Here is a 22,336-nt window from a genome sequence, read left to right as displayed (position 1 = left end):
AAACGTGTTTTGGTTGGTCAATTTTCATCATACGCTTAAGGAAAGAAAATACCCACCAAAAACATTTTAAAATGGAAACAAGAAACCCTCCTATTTATATTCCATGTATTGATGCACAATAAATACTACCATTTATTAAAATTAAAATTACCTTCTTCTTTTCTTTTTTTTTTTTTGTTAAAATTATGTGTTATCATTTAACTCATTGGCGCAATGTTAAATTAAGTCCTCAACATTTATATTCTTTTTATCAAGATTCTTTTTTAGTACTTTACAAAAAAAAGAGTCTAATTTAACCATAACCTTTTAAAAGAGTTAAGTTGTTGTTCTTTTTAACAAAAAAATAATTAAATATTAAATTTTAAATATCACGTCTCGAATAACAATCTAAATGTACTTCATGTTAATTTTTTTGAATTTTATTAACTTTTATATAATTTTTAATTTTTATAATTTTAAAATTATATATTGAGATGATTTACAAGACAAATAATGTCATGTAAAGTATACATGGATTGTTATACAAGTTACCACACTATTATCGTTAAAAAATTAATATTTTAGTTTGTATTTCTATTAAAAATAATTTGACTCTTTTTAAAAGATTAAGAGTAAAAAAAAGGACCAAATTGATAAAAATATATAAATGTATGAAGCTAAATTTGAGATTATGCAAATAATATTAATCCAAAGCTTTTAACAAAGGAAATAACTGAATAACGAGTGTAGCTAAGCAATGTACAAGTAAGTGTGTTTACATTAAGATAGATCATACTGTTCTAGGATTCTCTTGTGATTATTTATGCATGTCATTGTCTTAAACCCCACCACTAATCTCTCTTTCATATTTTCAGTCTCTCGTACTCTCCCCCTAAATCAAAACAAATGACAAAGGTGGAGAAAAGTTAAAGGTCAAGGAAGAAGGTTTTTTTTTTTTTTTAAATAATAAAGAGTACTTCCTAAAAGACAAACCAAACCAAACTTTCCATAAATCAGCTGCCATATTCGCAAGGCTTAAGGCTTTTTCCCACATAAAAATCTGGATTTTAATTAACCCAATTTTTTTTTCCCTGTGATGAAGATGGGTTTTAGGAGCTACCATGTTGATGAATTTCAAGCCCTTAATTTCATTGAATGGCTCAAACCATCTTCCTCACCTACTCCTTATTCATCACTATCACTCTCGCTATCATCTTCATCGTCTTCATCGTCTTCGTCATCTTCGAATGATCAGCAAGTTCAGATTATAAACCCCATGGCTAAATACAAACTGCCTGTTTCATTTCAACAGCAGCAACAACAACAAGATGGTGAGCAGCTTGGGCAGGAACCTATTCAATGCCTACCACTTTTAAGCAGGCTTACAGAGAACAAATCATTGAAAGGGGATGATGTTGGGAATATTGTTAAAGAAGAAAAGATAGAGAAAGTTACAGTTGCTTTGCACATTGGGTTGCCTAACAGCAGTACTGGGGATGATGGAGATAATAATAATAATTATTCAGTTGCTGAAAATAAGGTTTTTAAGGAAGAAGAAGAACCCATGAAGAAAAGTTGTTTCCATGGATGTTCTTTCAACACAGAGAGTAGGTTTTGGATCCCAACACCAGCACAGATCCTCGTTGGTCCCATGCAGTTTGCTTGTTCCATCTGTAGCAAGACATTCAATAGGTACAATAACATGCAGGTCGGTAAAATTTTCTTCTATCTTTCAACTTCTTTAATCTTATGAACCTCATGGCTCCCTGTATGTACATGAACATCATCAAGTTTTCTTCGCATAGATATTAACAAATTCACTGTTTCTTGGTTTTGTTGATGCAATTTAAAGTGTTTAAGTTAGTCCTTATTGCATGCAAAATCTTCTTCTGGAAAACTTCACAAAATTATATTTCAAAGTTGTCTTTGAAAAAATAAAGGTAGAAGATCTTGTTCATGTAGATCAAAAGATATCATACACAGAAAAATGAATACTTTATATAATAGTGATAAAAACAGAAACAGAAGAGATGAAAACGTGGAGACTATAATTAAGAAAGGGAAAATTGCAATTACGGTCCTTCCAAGTTCCAACATGGTCAATAATTTTCTCTCCTCTACATTGGATGCAACAGTCAAAAGTGTGCAACAAGCTAGCATTTTCATAAATCTCTATTTTGCATATAGATTATATATATATATATGTATAATTCTGTATAGGTAATATATGCAGTGCAACTAGATGCTGAATTACACTGCCTTCTCAAATCGTTTTTGTTTTAGTTTTAAATTAATGTTCTTTTTCCATGGAAAACCAAACCTTGTCTAGGTTTTTTGTTAGATCCATTGTTAGGAAGTCCAAATTATTCACTCCAAATGACTCAGTTAGTATAATTTCTTTTCATTTTAGCCCCATTTCAAACTAATTGGTTAATCTGATTGCAGGCAACAGTTTTTACTGAAAATTTTATAAAACTAGGATTGAAGTAATCAATAAATAGGAAGAGAAGATTTGAAATGAAAATGGCCTTAGCTTGTAAAGTAGTAGATGTGGGTCGATGATCCAATTGCCTTTAAATTGTTACGTGAAAGAGCCTCTACATATGATTAAGAAAATTTTAACAAATCCAAATAGAAATCTAGATTTTGTTGACTTTTCTCCTTCAATGCTTCCCTTTTTGGTGGAAAGCTGTAGGGGAAGAAAGGAAGCTGGGGTAGCATAGGATATATAACACAACATTTTAAAGTGTTTTTAAAATAATAAAAAAAAACTTAGAATAAAGGAAGGTGTGAGGGCCATGGGATTGTTTTTATTTGAGCTGTTCATTTTTTACAGCTTTGGATTCTTATCTTTAGTTGAGTAAAATTTCCACTCCTTAATCACTTTAATTATGCAACTTTTAATTAAAAGACATATCCTAATGTTCTTTGGTGTTGCCTTTTTTTGCCAAGTAATCTTATATATTCTTAAACATTAGTTGATGAATTATTCCCTACCCCAATTCATTCTTTTAAAAAAGAAATAGGATCCACTTAACCTGAAACTTAAAAATTAACATTAAAAAGGGACTTCATCTCCTATGTTTCACAATGATATTATAAATGAAGTATTGTTGGTGCAGATGCATATGTGGGGGCATGGATCTGAATACAGGAAAGGGCCAGATTCACTGAAAGGAACACAGCCAACAGCAATGCTGAGGCTGCCATGCTACTGCTGTGCTCATGGCTGCAAAAACAACATCAACCACCCACGAGCCAAGCCATTGAAAGACTTTCGAACACTTCAAACTCACTACAAAAGGAAACATGGTGCCAAGCCATTCATGTGTAGGAAATGTGGGAAGCCATTTGCTGTCAAAGGGGATTGGAGAACCCACGAGAAGAACTGTGGCAAGCTATGGTATTGCACTTGTGGCTCTGATTTTAAACACAAAAGATCCTTGAAAGATCACATTAGGTCCTTCGGCAACGGCCATTCTCCTCATCCTTCTCTTGAAGGATTTGAAGACCTTGACAAGGATTGCATTACTGGCTCCGAAGATGAACTCACTCACTAGCATGTTCAATTCCCAACTACCCTTTCTTCAACCTTTAAACCTTATATAATTTCCGGTCTGTTGAATCACTGGTAGAGTATCAAAGGACTTGCATTTAAGTCTTCAATTAACACCAACACCAGATCACTAGTTAAACCTAAAGCCGATGTCAACCGAAGACTTAAACACAAATCCTTCATCATTTTACCGGTAATTCAATAGACATTTAATTTCCGTGTTTTAAATTAGCTATAGCTTTAAAAGTTTCTTAGGCTTAATCCAAATAAGCTTGTGATCAGGGCTGAGCCTCAGAAACTTTTTTAGATGCTTTGTAATAGGGAATAAAAAAGAAAAGAAAAGGGTTACCTCATGGGGTGAAGTAGATGAATTTTCTTCGACTGGATGATTAAGATTTGAAGAAAATTTGGGTTATTTTCTTAACGGAGAAAATTTATCAGCTTCATTGCTATTTGGTAATCTTTTTAATAGGATCGGGATTTGTACTGTTTTCTGGACAAATGAAAAGTTATCTGTTCGGTCTTTAATTAATGTCTTGGCTACCACCATGATCTTAATCATAATTTTCAATCAATCATATTTTTTATGCTTTTAGCTTTAAAGTTTAGTTCATATGATTTTGCATGTACGCATGCACGAGAAGCATTAATCATCGTGCCTTCGTATATGACAATTAAACTGCCAAACCCAAAAGAGTTTATTTTTAATCCAGTCAAATTGATATAGTGAATTAAAATAACACATCATCCAAAATTGTTAAAATTAAATTTATTTAATTTTGAATGATATATCATCATCTAATTCATTAACAATGAACAGAATTATACATTAAAAGTGCATCAAATAATAACTCATAAATAAAACCCTCATTAATATAAAAATCCAAGATCAACAGATGTAGAATTCCCCGAAATCTAATGATAACTAATTAAGAATAAAAGAGATAAAAAGAATTGAAAAGGGATCAAATCGAAAAGAGGAGAATTTGTGGCCTTGAATTGCAATTTGGCCGAAAAATCTAAACTTGTGCACTAAACCTGAAGAGTCACGAAAAGAGGAAAAAGAAGTTATAATTTTTCTGTTTAAATTTCAAAGGAACAACAAAAGTTAATCGGAAGAACGAAATATAAAGAAATAGATTAAGGTGGATAAATTGTCCCATGGAACCTATAATCCAACTTTGATTAAAAACGTGAATAATTTAACAAACTTTTTACACAACCCTTAAAATTTTAACAATAATCACTCAATTCTTAAAAACAAATATTAAAAAATTTGCTCCACGCAAAATAAAATGCTTGAAAGTTAAACACATCAATTAAAATGCTTTCGAGTATTGAAGGAATCAATTTTTCGAATTGAAGCATATGCCATATATGAAGAATTGTGCATAGCATGGGTGAAAAGATCAAATAGAATTAGAATGTGATAATGTATTCTTAGTGGAGATTCTGCTAACTGGTGGAGCTGATTCTAATAAGTTGATTAAATTACATCTAATTAGTTACTTTCTCAAATAAAATTAAAGAATAAGAATTTACTATATTCAAATGTCGCAAAATACAACTGCTGATTAAATAACTAAGTACGTGAGATAATAGAGTGTCAAAACTTTTACTATTCATGTATCTACCAAGTTTACTACAAAGAGCTCTGCATGCTGATAAAAATGCGACTATAACGGATTGATTTTTATTGTAATTATTTAAGTGATGTTTTTATCTTCCCAAAAACTTATAGTATTTGGTTGAAAGTTAAACACATTAATTAAAATGCTTTTACTATTCTTGGTTAAACTCAAGTACCTCGGCTACCCATATCATGGCACCAACCAACCACATCATAAATTAATAAATTCTAATCTTGGGTGTAATTTTTTTATTACGAGATAGGTACATCTATTAAATTATAATTATAATCAAATGAATTTTACTATATATCAAATTTGAAGAAGAAATTAGTAATTAAGTTAGGAAATTATTTGATATAATAATCGCCGAAAGTTTTACCTCTATAAACAAATTGAGATTTTGTCATTTGTAGTTAAGAGTTATATTTAAAAGATAGGTAATTATTTGATATATAGTTAGTAGAGTGTTTTAGACTCCACAAGTGGGCTATAAGTGAGACAATTGTCACATTTATTTATTTATTTATATTTTTACTACATTTTACAATACACTTATCAAATCCTTAACTCATTTGTGAGTCAAAAACACTTCACTTGTAGTATATCAAATAATATTTCTTAAAATTTAAAAACAAATAAATAAGACATGTGGTAAAATCTTAACTCTGCTTGTGGAATAAAAATTTTCTACTACTTATATAACAAATAATTATCCAATTAGTTACACATTAATCCACCATCAAATTATAAATTATATATCTAATGGAACTTAGGTATTATTCGATAAATTAAAATTTGAAGTATTGGAAATTAAAATTTTAAAAATTAATGTTAAGTATTGAATTTGAATTATTAAATTATTTTCTATTTATTAAAAATTAAGTGTCGAATATAATCATATTGTGTGATAAATGTATATTTTAAGTCCGAAAATAAAATATATAAATATCATAAAAATAAATTTTTAATAACATTAAAAGAAGTTAATTTAAATTATAATGATTTAATTTGTATTTAAAAGATAATAAAATGTTAACATAAAATAAATTAATAATTTATTAAGGGTGTGTTTGGACGAAAGATTTGTAGAAGGGATTCCATTTGTATTAAAGATTTCAAAGTTTTAACAATAAATTACTTGTTTGGGTAAATATATTGAAGAATTTCAAAATTTATGAGTAATTTAAAGAGAAAATTTCAGTATCACTAATTCCTTTTCCAAATTTCTTCTAAAGATGTGGTTTCTTCAAAATTTCTTATAATTTTATTTGATTTAATACACATGGGCCTAGTATAAGATAAAAATTTAAACTTTAAAAATCAATTTTATTTAAGGGACATTGTTTGGTACAATGAGTTTTTTAAACTCCACAATGAGGATTAGGGAACTGACAAGTATCTTACAGGAGTACAGTAAAATATTAAAAAACATTTAAAAACAGAGACACATGGCAAATTTTTAAGGTTGTTTGTCGAATAAAAAATGTACGCTACCAGTATACCAACTACTAACCCTTTATTTACTTATAATATATATATATATATATTTTAATTCTAGTATATTAAAATTATTTATAATTTTTGTATCTATAATAATATTCATATTGAATATTTTTATATTATTTATTTTAATATAACTATTCTTCTTCTATCATTGTTTAATTTGTAAAATTTCAATAACTTAATCTTTCCTAAATAAATCATTTATCTAAACAAAGCAATAATTATAAATGCTAGCATTTTAAAAATCTAAAAAATTAAAAATTCTTCATCTAAACATTCTCTAAATGTATTCTCTAAGCGATAGGTAACCCCCAATATTTTTTCATGCTTTTTATTAAAAATTAATTAATTGTTTTTAAAATTTTATTATCAAACGTATTTAAATTATTAAACTACTAGATATTTTAATTTTCAATAAATTAAATGTTAATTGGTGAGATAAATAGTTTCAAAAAATTTATAAAGCTCCTTTAAATCTTTTACACCCAAATGAACTCTGAACAAACAAAATTAACTAAATAGGTTATTTGATTGGTGTTAATCGTATGCATTTAACGACAACACTAATATAGTCATTAACAGATGTCACATCAACATTATTTGTTAATGTGGCATTATCACATCATCGTTGAGTGCTGACGTGGTAGTGTCACCTCATGACCACTTACGGACATGGCACTGCCACATCAGCATTTATTGATGATGTGGTACTGCCATGTCAAAAAAAATTAAAGTTGTTTTTTAAATAAGTATACAATGAATCTGGATAAATTATTGTCTAGATTTATTTGAATTTGAACACCCATTGTCTATATTCATTTTAGAAATATAAAAAATTATAAAATTATAAAATTAGAAATTTTATTAGAAATTAATTAAAATTCATTTTATAAATTTATGAAAATTTAAAATCAATATATTTATTATTAAAGTATTAATGTAAAACATTTTCAATAAAATATTAAGAATATTGTTTAAAATGTATTATTTATTTTCAAATAAGAATATTATATCATCTATCGTTAAAATATATTTTATGTTTAATAATAGAAAATTGTAATATTTGAGATAAATAATTTAATATTTTAAAATAAAATGTAATAATTTATTTTATTATAATAATATTTGACTTAATTAAAATTTTTAAAAATATACTTGTGATAAAATCTGTAGAATTGTTTTTCGTTTTACAAAGTGAAATTTTTTCTATTAATTTGTTTGATATTTTCAAAGGATGAAACTATATTTTAAAAATAAATTTCAATGAAAAAGCAATTACACCCACCCTAATCATCAAATTGACTCTTTACTCTTTCTGTACATAATCTTTAAAAATTGTAAAGATGACGTCAAAAATCATTTAGCCATAGTCACTGCTTACATAATTCTTTTGTTTTCTTTTGTCAGACTTATGATTAGGAATTAATTAGGGACATGAATTAGAATCATTTAAAATTTTTAAAATCGTATTTTAAATCACATGCTAATCATATAATTTAGAGATAAATTTAAAAATTGTAAATAGATTTTGGTTTAATGTGTAAATTAATACATTAATTTTGATTTGATATAATTATATACACGAAATTTTAATTGTGATTCAATGTACATTTGAAATTTTGATTTTAATTTAATTATACACACTGAAAGAAATAAACACATCGATATATTTTTACATGAGATAAATATAATTATTTATATATGCAACATATACACATATATCAATTATGATATTAATAAATTATGAAAATAGAATCAAATCAAAAATCAAAATTTATAAATATCGTTAGACATTAAAACAAATTTCATATGCAATTCTAATATTTATCCCTTTAATTTACTTATATTATATATAAATTATACATAATCATGAAATCGAACATCAACTTGAATTATTTATATCTAGAACTAAAAAATCCGGAAAAGGGTTTTGCTTTTGGATATACATGTGAAAAGAGGATTTTTAGTAATTATTTTCTCCGAACAAGACAATAAACAATAGGAAAAGAAGAAAAGATCACAGATGGGTTCAAACTTAGAAATTTTGTTTTGTAAAAATGTAGGCTTCACCTGTTGAAAAAGGTTTTTTACTTAAGAAAACGTTAGGTTAGAATTATTTATGTATAAGGTTATTTGTTTAAATTTGAAGTCTAATTATGTTGGAAAGAGTTTGAATGAAAATATTAAATTCAAAATATGAGTTTTGGAAAAAATAAATAAATCTATTTAAATTATGAGCTTAGAAAAGTTTGACTGTCAATATTTAAAGTCCAAGTCTAGTTCGTTTTAATATTGTAATATATTATTTATATCACACAAAAATAAAATCTAAAATAATCTATAATTTTATAATATAAACATTTAAAATATGTTATTTATGTTTAAAATTTTAATAAAAGGAATATATATATAAATTATTAAATTAAAAATTGAAAATGGCATATATTAATTTTTAGTCTTTATTAACAATTTGATTTTTGAACTATACAAATTTTCCTACATTGGAATATGTTTTTTTTTGCCCATTTTGATACTTAAAGTTTAATTCTAAGTCGTGTTTGAAAAAAAAAAACACAAGAGGACAACTCTTGGATATACTGATTTGGAATTCTAAACTTGTAGAGATTCGAGTAAATGGATGTTGGGCTATGTATTTATCCTAGGCTGCAAGGTTATAGTTTAGGGAAGTATGAAGAAGGCTAGTACGACTAACTCCAATAAAGGGGTTGAATATGGGACTGCTTTCAAAGCTATTTGGCTTTAGAAGTCCTTAATTGATTTGAAGTAGTTCCTAATACAAAAAAAAAAAAAAAGGCTAGCACATTGTATTTTGATAATAATGCAATCCTAGCTAATATCACAGAGACCAAACATTATAAAAGGAAAAAATATATTGATCATAAATATCATATCATTAGAGAGGTGGCAGTTGGTGGTGTTGGGATTAAGTGCCCTTAGTATAGTTGTTTCATCATTAATGCTTTTAATTTTTCAAATAGATTTGTTAATAAAATTCCATTGTTAAAATTATTATCTTTATATGTTTGTCTTAAATAGTTTTTGCATGAAAAACAAAATGTATAAGTAAATATTGACTCAATGATTACTTAACGTTTAACTAATATCAAATTGTATCATGTGATCGGATAATGTGTGAGAAAATAATTTTTTATTAGTAGATAATCTAAATGGTTCATTATTTGAAGAATCAAAATTCAGCAAACTGTCTCTCAAGTCCAATTGGGGAGATACTTCGATTTGGGTATCAGAGCAGATGACTTCCAAAAAGATAGAAAAATAGGTGTGATTGTCTATACTAACAATACATCGAACAAAACCAAAGTTGAATTCATTCTAAATTTATTTATGGATTCATTCACTTGTGAGGTTTATGGTGTGACTTGCCTCAATTCTAAGTTAGTAACTCATATACTTTGATATATTAAAAACCTTAGTAACTCATATAAAAACCTAAGTACAATTGGTAATAAAGTCGAAAGCTGATATGTTGGGTACACGACTTATGTATGACATAAATTTGCTTACAATAGTGGAACTCATAGCTCATTGAAGTGTAAATGACATTCTCTTACTAACATTGCATGGTTGATGGAAAAGAAACGCAATCGCAAGTAATTTGTCTAGGAAGAATGATTTTATTACTATATGTTGGTAATAGAGTTTTTCATGGAGGAAGATGAAATGATTACTATGAGATAAAATAAATCATACTAGGTGAATGGATTTAACCCAAAGAAATTAAGAGTATCCTATGAGGGTAACACACTAATGAATGGATTTAACCCAAAGAAATTAAGAGTATCCTATGAGGGTAACACATTAATGACAAGAACATTGGATGAGTAAAATTATAAGTTGCTTTCGTAATAGTATATAATAAAGGAGAGTTCAATCGTTGCATTTCTAATGAATTGACTCCATGACTAAATAATATTGTGATTAATAGATGAAGATTTAAAACTTCATAATAAATTATTTGAGCCTTAATTATATATGTCTAATCAATCCCTCTACTAGCTCAATAAAACTCTTAATGAATTGCCTTCAGAACTGATACATTAAATGAATTAAAACAACAAAATAGAAATAGATTGCATGTTTACTATCAATAGTAAATAAGAGATGACTTAGTGATTAATTTAATTTATTTAAAATTTGTTTAATTTATTGTAATTAAATAATTGAGTTTAAAGTGAAAACTAAATTAATTAGTAATCATAGTTTTATAGACCATGACAATTAAATTTATTTACAAATGCAACTTCCCCCAAGCACTCCGAACCGTCGCTATTTTTCTCGAATGGGCCTGACCGATTCGGCGCCTCCTCGCGGGGCTGCCAATGTCATGGCTAGGGCGAGGCTGGCCTATAGCACCCCAAACCCAGCCCAGACGTTATGGCCGGATCCGACATGCCACATCGAAGCGTTCAAAACATTTTATATTGTTGATCTAGAAAAACCTACTTAGTGTTTTAAAAGATAATTTCATTATAGGTTAAAGTGAATGGGAGCTGGACACCAAGTAGGTATCCATAACAGAGGAGGTGAGCCATGAAGGCTGCTTAAGTACCAAGCTCTCCGATTGGATCCAATCCTAGACATGTCCACATCCATTGCCACACTTGGTTATAACAAGTTGAAATTTCTTTGGTAAATCAAATATTCGTGAAGTCGTGTTATTTTTTAAAAAAAAAACAAGTATCGTTTTGAAATCACACCTTAAGTCTAGCCCATTTGAATTAGTATCCATCAATTTAAAGTTGTTTTTAATAATATAATCCCAGAAAAATCAAATAAGAAAATAAAGTTAAAATGGCCTTATTACAACCCAAAAATTAAATAGTAATTAAAAATAACTTAAGAAAACCAGTCTCTTTTTTTCAAACCCAAAAGTATTCACCATGGCCACTCTGAATCCCCTCCGGCTCCAAGTCACCCACATCAAGGCTCACCTGTAAGGTTAAAGAAGGGGTGAGTTTGGGGAAACTCAGTGTGTAAAGAAAACCCATTCAAAGCCCAAGTCAGCTCAAGCCCATTGGGCCTAAGCCCATTCAGGTAATAGTGGTCTGGGCCGAGCCCTTTTCAGATTACAATAAACTAGGCCTTAGCCCTTATTTAGATAACAAGATGGCCCATAGGCCCATTTCAAAATACATGCAACATCAAGAAACATATGCAAACCCATTTGGGAGACTACTCAACCCACCAACCACTACACTCCACCCGCACCAGCCACACACTCCATGTGGGAATAGCTCAACCCACCCATTGAAAGACTCCACAATTGCAACCTTCTTTGCTCAGCTTAACATAGAATTGGGGCAAAGCCTCCAAGACGTGGACAAGCCACTTTCAGACTTCCTCCGTCAATATCCCAGTCCATGCATCGATAATAACAACATGGCGTGCGATAAATAACAACATCAAACATGCATTTAGGTCAATTTAACCCTAGGGGTATTTCGGTAATTTATCTCTTAGGGGTAAAATTGTAAATTTTCCACTTTTAAAGGTATTTCAGTAATTTATCTATTTTAGGGTTTTTCATGCATATTCCTACCTTTCACGTACTAACAGAATCACTACCGAGGGTTCTTATTGAATTGGGCCCGTTGGCCCATCATTCCAATTTTGGCCCATTAAGCCCAAAAATATCGAGGGTACAGAAATCATGCACTTTGCAGTCCAAACATTGCAGCTTACCAAAAACATTAATCGATTTACCTCACGAGCATTCGCACACTCGCAAATCTACAAAATACCGGTTTTTGGCATTTCGGCTTTTCGACTTTTGCCGATCTAGACTAAGAAAGAGGATGTTAGTTACACACCTATTTGCGACGATATGCTGACGAGATCCACACACGAACCGCCTACAATTAGATTACTAACACGTTAATCTAACTATTCAAATACAAACTACGTATTAACCCCTTACGATATTCGGCCAACCACACCTACAGATCATAGTAAGCTTATAAGAAATCAATAAGCAACTCATTAACAAATTTTTGTCAATGTTTACCACATAATCATAATTTCACTGTAAGCTGTCTTCCTAAGCAACAGTCACTAAATCATTTATAACTGGAGCTACGAAACTCCAAATCAAGTGCCATTAATTTTCCCTGAAAATAGACTCATATATCTTCTATCCATAAAATTTTCAGAATTTTTGGTAGGGCCAATCAATACCAGATTTTTCTTAAAGTTTCCCATGTTTCACTGTTTGACTAATCTGACCACTCTTCATTACAAATCAAATTTCTCATTGTACAGAATTCAAAATATGTTCTCGTTTATTTCATTTGAAACTAGACTCATTAAGATTTAATTACATAATTTATTCAGCTTCTAACTCATCTCCCACAATTTATGGTGATTTTCCGAAGTCACATTACTGCTGCTGTCCCAAGCAGATTTATTATCAAATCACTCTTTCATACACCTATCTTGCATGCATGTTATTTAAACATGTATATCACCAATCAATCATCACATATCTATGATTTTTACTTATGCATAATCTCCATTTCATCATTTTAAAGCACAATATGTTAGCCGATTTTTCCCTTTAGCATCTAAGGCACATGCACGATCATTTGTTTGGCTCAACTTCACCTATCTTCCATTTTTCATCAAAAGAACATGAAACAACAACCAAAAACCAAAATATGCTTCATGAGTTAGGGTAGAATCAAGAAGAACTCATGAACATCAAGATAGAAGCAAAGTACCAAGAACTTACCTTCAATTTTTCCCCCTCCTAGTGACCGAATATTTAAGGGTTTCCTCCCCTATTTGCTCTCTCTCAAATTCGGCTATGAAGAACAAAGAATGAACAAAAACCTTCATTTACTTCCTTTTGTTATTCTTATCACTCAACATTTTATGACATATAAATGATATACTAATATTTGTGCCATACTCATGCCATAATTCCAATAAAAATATGCCCATAATGCTTACCATGCCCATCATCCATTAACTATTAAAATGCTAATGCCCATCATCCATTAACTATTAAAATGCTAAAATGCATACATTATCAACTATTCATCACCTTGGCCAGCCACTACATTAAAAGTGGGGAATTTGACATGCAAATCCTCCTATTTTGCACTACTATTTATTTGGCCACTACAAATTAGCCTATAGCATTTTCAAACATTTTCACATAGGTCCTATTTCATAATTTCACTCCCTTTTTCTTATGGAACAAAAATTAACTAAAATTATCGGGTTCTATCTTAAGCTTGGGCCTTCTAGAGGCCCACTAACATAATTAAACCTATGCCAACATTCACAGAATTCGCGAAAATTGGGGCGTTACATGGCCATTCGAATGGTTGGCCCTATGCCCAGCCTCCCCTATTTCTCAATTGACAAGTGCCTGCCCAGGTCAGTCATTCGCACGACTAACCGCACGGGGTGCAACACCCTCAGCTAGGTGTTCGCACGTCTGGCCCGATGTTGTTGATGGGGTTGGCCGAGACCCTTAACAGGTTGTTTGAACAGCTTGCTGCTGTGGCCGAGGCACCATCAGCTAGGCATTCGCATGCCTAGCTGGCGCGACAGTAGGTTCGATTGATGTCGCTTCAATTCGAGCCATTAACGGCTTGATCAGTTTGGTCTAGCCACCGGTTGGACCTTCGGTCCAGTTTCATACATCGAGCCCAATTCAACTCGTTTTGGGTCTCAATCTCAATTTTTGGTTTAGTCCAATTTTCGATTTCGGGTCCAATCTTCAAGTTCAATTACCCATTGGACTAGTTGTATGACTTGAAAATTAATTTCCAAAAATATCATATTTATTTTAATGATTTTGATTAATTTATTTTTACTTGATAAAAACTAGTTTTCCTAAAAATCACTGATATTTTTCAAATTAATTTTTCAAGAAAATTATTTAATCAAATTTTCATGATTGCCTAATTTAATTCCCCATCAAATAAATCAACTCAATTTAATTATTTCCAAGGTCGTAGAATTTTCTTCTGATTCAAATACAGTTCGATCGAGCTTTTGTTGAGCTAGTGAAGGGACCAATCGAACATATGCAATTAGACTCGAGTAATTGCAATTATGTCCATAAGCATTATTCTGATAATTTGTAATTTACGAACTCCTTATTGAAAGCTCCTATAATCATGGAGTTAGTCCACAATAAGTACCATAATTGAAAACTACTTATTGTATACTCTTTACGAAAGTAATTCGTCCAACTGTTTTGTCTAATGACCTCGTCATGTGTGTGTTACCTTCATATGATATCATTTATTCCTTTGAGCTAAATTCGTTCACTCAACAAAATCATATTTCATCTCATTGTCACCATTGTGTCATCTTAATGATTAATATGATCACTGTCAACTAATAACTGTGATAAATTGTTTGTTCAAAAACAAGCAACTTGTGGCCACATTACATATTTATCAATTCACACAATGCTAATGAGAGGACATTAACTCTTTAATTGAGCTATGAATTCCATTGTTGCTAGTAAAGTCATCCATACACAAGTCATATACCCAACATACCGGCTATCGGATCAATCATCATTATAACATAAGCCCCCGCTTATTTCAAAGAACATGAGTTACATACGCATGGTTAATAACTAACTCAAGATTTAGGTAAGTCACACCATGAACGTCACAAGCAAATCAATTCACAAATAGATTCAGAATTCATTCAACTTGGATCCAGTCCAATGTATCATTCTTTCAATGAGTACATCTATGTCTCTACCTGTGGAGTTAACTGATCCGATAGTCAAGACTAGTTATCTCTCTACTTGGTATTGTAGACAATATAATAATCCTTCTAAGTATTTGAATCAAATGCTCACTTTGATTCTTTTACGGGATTACGGACTTGTTTAGATTATCTACTGAAGTAGTCTTTCTCGCAATATAAATATTCTTATAGTGTCACTTATTATCAGTTTGAACTTAAACAATCAGTAAACTAATATTTGTTTGTCACAATTTCGCTATCTATGCAAAACATGAAAAACAGAAACACAAAAGATATAATAGTAAAATGTGAAATTAACTTTATCTATTTATTCATTGTTTAAATATATAGAAAATAGTTACATGTTTACTATAATATAGACACATTTCCCAACATACCTTGGCCCATCAACCACTCGTAAACATTTTCGTAATCCATCCTCACCACTACCTAATCCACCTCAACCAAACCTCCATTCCCATCCACCTTCTTTTGATGATTTCTTTCGCAATCAAGAAACCCAAAACCGTTACAACCCCATTCCCAAGCTTAGACCATGAACACCTCTAAACTAATTACCATTTAAGTGGTAAATAATTTAATAGTAAAAAAGTAAATAACATATTTTTGGATTTTTATAATTATATTTTTTATAATTATCATTCTTTTTATTTTTTAATTTTGAAGAGTTTTTTTCATAATTTTTGAAATTCTTTTACGATCTTTTAGATAAAAAAACTTTTAATTTTTTATAATTTTATGTACTTTTAAAGAGTAAGGAGCAAATTAGCAAAAATTTTAAATGTTAAGAGCTAAAAATTATTTTCAATTTTTTATAATTATCATATCAACAACTCTAGTGATAAATTTGATGGAAAAACAAAAAATTTAAATAAAAAGGTACATGAACTTAATGTCTCAAAATTAAAGTAGAGAGACTAAATTTGAAATTCTAAAAGATTCTTGAGACCTTTTCATATTTAAACAAAAGAATCTACCCAAATTATGGAATTGGTTTTCTTTTATTTTTATTTTTATTTTTAAAATATACCTATTTTGTTTGGGTTAAATATAAAATTAGTACCTAAACTTGTCCATTTCTCTCAAATTGGTATTTATAATTTTTTTTTGTCTTAGATTATGACGTTATCATGACTTTATTTATGCAATGTTTCACAATCTTTTTCTGCCATATGTCCTAAACTTAATGGCATTAGACTCAGGTACCGATTTAGTTGACGGAAAAAAAGTTCAGGTACCAATCTTGAACAAAAAAAATCATAAGTACCAATCTGGGAAAAGTGAACAAGTTTAGATACCAATTTTATATTTAACCCTATTTTGTTTTTTAAAAATTTAAATATAAGTTATTTTATGTTATGAAAACAAAAATTAGTTGTAAATTGAATAAAATATAGAATTAATTAGAATAGAATAATTTGAACTTGCGAATATGGGATGACGAGAGCTGCTGAAACCGATTCTTTGTCTTCGGTCTCCATGATTCATTCGGGTGTTGGCATTAAGCATCCATTGCATTGCTTGGTGTCGTCCATTGGTGAGTTACTACAGCGGGACTGGAGATGTGAGCTTAGGTATGTCCCTCGGCAATGTAATTTTGTCGCGGATCATTTGGCTAAGGGGAGCTTGACGTTGGAGTGTTAATTTCGTTTCCTTGAACGTCCCCCTCCTTCCGCTGTTCACCTATTGAGGGTGGATACGGAGGGCGTTGCATTTATGAGAATAGTTAATCGTGTTTGATTAGTGCTTTGACTCTTGTTTGTAATAAAAAAAATTAATCAGAATCAATCAATTGAACTTTAGATTAATTAGTAACAAACTTACTTCATATTATTGTTTGACCTGATTAAGCAACGAACAAATAAAAATAACAGAAAAAATAAAAAAATTAAACACATAACTTTAACGTGAAAAAACTCTCTAACAAGAATAAAAAATCATGAGTAATAAAAATTAAACCTCGAAAACACGAAAACAAAGAACGCTCAAACATAAATATAAAATTCTCTAATTGATATATTTTCTAAAGTTGTAGAAGAGTATATTTATAGGCTAAATTCATAGGTCAAATAATAATAAAATAATCAAGACTAATCAGAGTTTAATTGAAACAAATAAATAGTGTTTAACTGGAAAATTATGTCTCACAATGTTTAACTAGAAGATTATTTTTCAAATTTGACTGAAATAGAAGTCATACTCAATAGTTTTTATGACAATCAAGAGAACATAAATTCAAGTACATATTTTCTTTTAATTTAAGAATTCAAAAATATATAAATAGTATTAGAAATTGTAGAAAGAAAAAAGAAAAAACTCATTAAAAATTATTTTGGTTTAGTAAACGAAAATTCGAATTGAGTTATGATTTTTCCCCTTTTCGATCCTATTTTCTTATCCTCCCTCTTTCAGTAGCCTGTAAAGCAGCTCCGAGGAGGCACAAATGAAATGAGTCGGTTAAAAGGGCTCTTAAAAACCTTATTCAATGCACCAAAAAGAAAATTTAAATTCAGTAGCAAATAGAGGGGAAAGGATACTGAGTGCAATTATTACATTAAATGTTTCAGAAAAAAAAAATCTAAAAATTTTGAATATCTTGTTGTAAAATATTATTTTCTGTGAGCTCGAATAACATGAAAAAAGAAAAAGGAAGTTTTGGGATCACTTGATCAATATATAAGTTGAAGAAAAGGTGGAGTGGTGAAGAGGAGAGGAGTGTTAAGCATAAGTTTTAACCACCGAATCTTAACCAAAATTGGGGTGGCCACCTCAACCAGATCCAGATAAGTTTAGGGTTTTAAATTATCAAGGCTACACCAATTCCTTCCCACCCTTTTTTAGACTTTAAGTTTCAACTACTTATTTCTATACTTTCAATTTTCTTTCCACGTGAGAAACAATACTTTCTAGCTTTGAAAGGAATTTTAGCAGTTAAGTCCATGCAATGGATTCGCTCGAGTGTAGGTATAAACATCACATTTAGATGGCAAAGAAATGCTCTAAAAACAGGACAAAGGCCTTCCATCTTCATTTAAATTGGGGGCTGTTTCCTCTGCAAGTTGAATCACAATATGTAATCCAGGAAGAAGACATGAGACCCTTGTAAAAGGGCATTTCTTATGGTTGAGTTACGGGTTGTAAAAGGAACATTAATAAACCTCTAGGACTAGCTTCTCTGTAAATGAGGCAAATGCAACTCAAACAGTCCATGCACTGATCTTGATTGGATTCAATGTCCTGAAAAAGATTTAAAAAACAATCAATAATTTCACGTCACCCCATCAACTTGGTTATTGTTACAACTCACTAATTTCACTAAAAATAGAATAATATAATAAATATATATTAATAAAATACCGATACAAATAATAGTATAAATCTTAAAACCATAGAGGTTTAGGGTTAATTCTTGTTATCTGTGTATAACTTTCTATATAAAAGATATAAGATAACTAAAAATACCCTCCAAATAATATAGTATATTTTGAAAAGTGAAAATATTTTTGTCATTAGTTAATTAAGTCGATTTATAACATCAATTCAATCAAAATTTTAATATATAATATAGATATTGATATTTTTGCCTTAATATTATAATAATTTCTTTAAATTTTGATTGCTTATTTTAATATTATAATAATATGGATTCCAACGAAAGATTTGTCCATTAAATTGATAAAAATAAATTAATAAAATTAATAAAAGGCATCATGATATATTTAACCTTCAACTGACGTAATGATATATTTAGCTTTTCTAATGTTTACATTTTTTGTTGATTTAATCTTTTTAATTAAATTTGGTCATTAAGCATTAACCTTTTAAAATGAGTTAAATTATTTTTTAACAAAATGTTGACTAAATTTTTTTAATAATATTGGCATGACAACTCACGTTTGCAGTTCATAGGTACTTCACGTTGATATTGTACTCTTTTTCTTATATGCTACATCAACAATTAATTTAAATATTATAAAATAAAAGTTGAAATTTTTAAAATAATTTATAAAAAGTTCATAAAATTAGAAAAAAATTAAATACACGTGAATTGCAATGTGGGCTATCATGTTTAAAATTTTAATATCAATTCAACTCTTTTAGAAAGGTTGATATTCAAATTCAACTCTTTTAAAAGGTTGAATGTCATATTTAACTAAAAATAAGAGATAAATGGACAAAAATATAAATGTTAAAAGCTAAATCTATCATTATCTCTTAATAAAAGTAAAATTTTAAGCAATAAGATTTGAATTAATTAAATGAATATATTAACAATCTTATCAATAGATTAAATTTATATTTTTATTAATATTAGTTTTAACTTTTATAATTAATTTAATGGGTAAATTGTAACTAACTATTAGCGTATTTTTGTTTCGGTTCATCACTAATGTTTTCAATCAATTTTATTTTGGCCATCCCTCATTAAATAATTAACAAAGATAATGATGTGACTTTTTAATTAGTATAATAACACAATTAGTCCTTAACACTTATACATTCTATCACTTTTGACCCTAATTTTAAAAAATTAATAAATTTAATCTCATCATTTATAAATTTTAACAATTTAGTCCTTAAACACATCTTCATCATAAATAACGTATTTAACCTCATCTCATTTATTGGTCAGACCATAATAAGATCAAAGAAATGTTTGAGTTGCAAGAGAAAAATTCTCTCATGCTTCAATCAAGCATAAATAATACACCACATGGAACACCCCACAACTGACTTGATCATCAATTTTGGATATGTGATGTCACATTATGCTGCCGAAGCAACTCAAACTATCTCATTACACAATCATAAAATTTATATCATAATTATCATTTAGACTAATTTAACCATCAATCAAATTGTAACGCGCCAAAATTCCTGTTTTTGAATTGTTAAATTATATTAAGTGAGTTAATTTGGTTCTGTGGCTAAGTGTTAATTATGTCGAAACCATTTTTTTGAAAACGAGAATCGACTTTGTTTGAAAATGAAAATTAAAACGGGAGTCGCCACCGATCTTTATTAGGTGTGATCGGACCACCTTTGTTTTAATAAAACGTTTTAGTTTATGAAAATGGTGTTTTTGGTCTACGAAACTCAAGAGAATGGGTTCGGGAGTCGGTTACGTGCGAGGAAGGATTAGCACCCTCGTCACGCCCATAATTGGTACCAAATCGATTAGTTATTGTCCTAGAGTCGAAAGTTGAAAATCGAGAATGGATTTAAAATACGATACTTTTTTATTGACGTCGATTAAAAAACACTTGAATTAGCTCAAAACGATCGTTAAAGACTTCCTCGTCTCGAGATATAGGAGTATCACATCTCGTCAGTTAGGACACGATATCATGAATTCTCGAGCGCAAGCTTGTCTTTAATTTAAATTGGAATTCCGTGTGTTTTAAAACTCAAAAGGATATTTAGCTATTTAGAATCAAGGAGAAAATCGAAACCCCGTAAGTTAAGGCACAATTTCTCAATGTTCTAAAACGCGAAACATTGCATTATTTTGGAATTTTTTCTTTTTGAAGAATATCGAATTCGATATTTAAACAACATGTTATTTGTTTGGATTAAAACGAAACGTTTCACACATGATATGATTTAAACTAATTAAAATGAAAGGGAATATAGAGCATGGAACGGTGATACATGAATTAGATGCTATGTTATTGAAGGTCAATGAAGATACTAACAAATAATTTCTAAGGCATGCAAAGGTGACATGCAATGAATATTATTCAAATACCAATATCAACAACTAAAGAGAAGTGAAATAAATAATATGAACAATTTCAAATAAATGTCAAGACAATTTTAAATAAAAACATTCACCAAATAGTTTAATAATATACGACATATACAAGTTTAAACTAAATAATATGTATATATAAATGTAGAAACCCAAATTTCCCGGGCCCGATTATATCAAAACCCAACCAAACCTCTAAACCCACTAAAACCCTTAACCCATGACCCATTTATATCTACTCAAACCCATTACAAAACCCAAATATTAAACCCAATTCAAAAGCCCATTAAGCCCCCTCCAAAAAAAACCTAACCCCAAAAAAAAAAAAAAAACCTAACCCACCCAAAAAAAACCAAGAAACCCTAGCCACCTAGCCACTTTCCCACTTGCCCTATTTTTCCTCCCATTTTTGATATTCATTGTCTACCACCACCACCTACAAAATAGAAAAAGAAATAATAAAAAATCATGTAAAAGATGGCTATAAAAAGCCATTCAAAATCATGTAAGAGGGGATTTTACAAAGATTGAAAAAAAAAATACAAAAATCCCTTCAAATTTTGAACACAAAAGAAACATCAATAAAAATGTTGCATTTTTTTCTTTTTTCCTCTTCGTTCGAATCTTTTTTTTCTTTTTTTTGTGTTGTTTTTTTTCTTTATATATGCATATATTGTTAAAAATTTTACCTTTTCCGCCACTGTAGGCGGTGGGCTCATGGTGGTTGACGATGGCGGCGATCGATCGATCGACCGCCCCCTTGGCCGGACTTCCTTTCCCCCCTCCCTTCTCTCTTCTTTCCCCCTTCTTTTTTTAGGTATTTTATATATATTATGTATATATTTTTAATGTCATTAGTTATATATTTCTTATGTATATATTCTTAAATACTATTATATACATATATATATATATATATTTTAAATACCATATTGTGTATATATTATTATTACAAATTATTACTATTGCTATTATTATTATAACTATTATTATATTAGTGTATATTTTATGTACATATGTATATATATATATATTTTGCACATATCATTATTTTATATTATTGTTGTAAATTTTTATGTATATATTTTTATGTACGTTTCCTAATATTTTCTTTTATTGTAGATATTATTATTA

The 22,336-nt window shown here is 29.3% G+C and overlaps 1 protein-coding gene across 1 annotated transcript; it reads left to right on the top strand.

Annotated features, from left to right (window-relative positions):
- Positions 1-879: 879 nt before the first annotated feature.
- On the top strand, positions 880-4,063 carry LOC108456241 (zinc finger protein WIP3-like). Its single transcript, XM_017754839.2, has 2 exons — positions 880-1,687; positions 3,102-4,063. The coding sequence occupies exons 1-2, from the start codon at positions 1,076-1,078 to the stop codon at positions 3,537-3,539; spliced, it is 1,050 nt and encodes a 349-aa protein (XP_017610328.1). The 5' UTR covers positions 880-1,075; the 3' UTR covers positions 3,540-4,063.
- Positions 4,064-22,336: the final 18,273 nt, after the last annotated feature.

Source organism: Gossypium arboreum, chromosome 9, assembly GCF_025698485.1.
Source record: "Gossypium arboreum isolate Shixiya-1 chromosome 9, ASM2569848v2, whole genome shotgun sequence".
In the NCBI taxonomy this organism is placed as follows: Eukaryota; Viridiplantae; Streptophyta; class Magnoliopsida; order Malvales; family Malvaceae; genus Gossypium; species Gossypium arboreum.
This window is presented reverse-complemented; position numbering and strand designations above follow the sequence as displayed.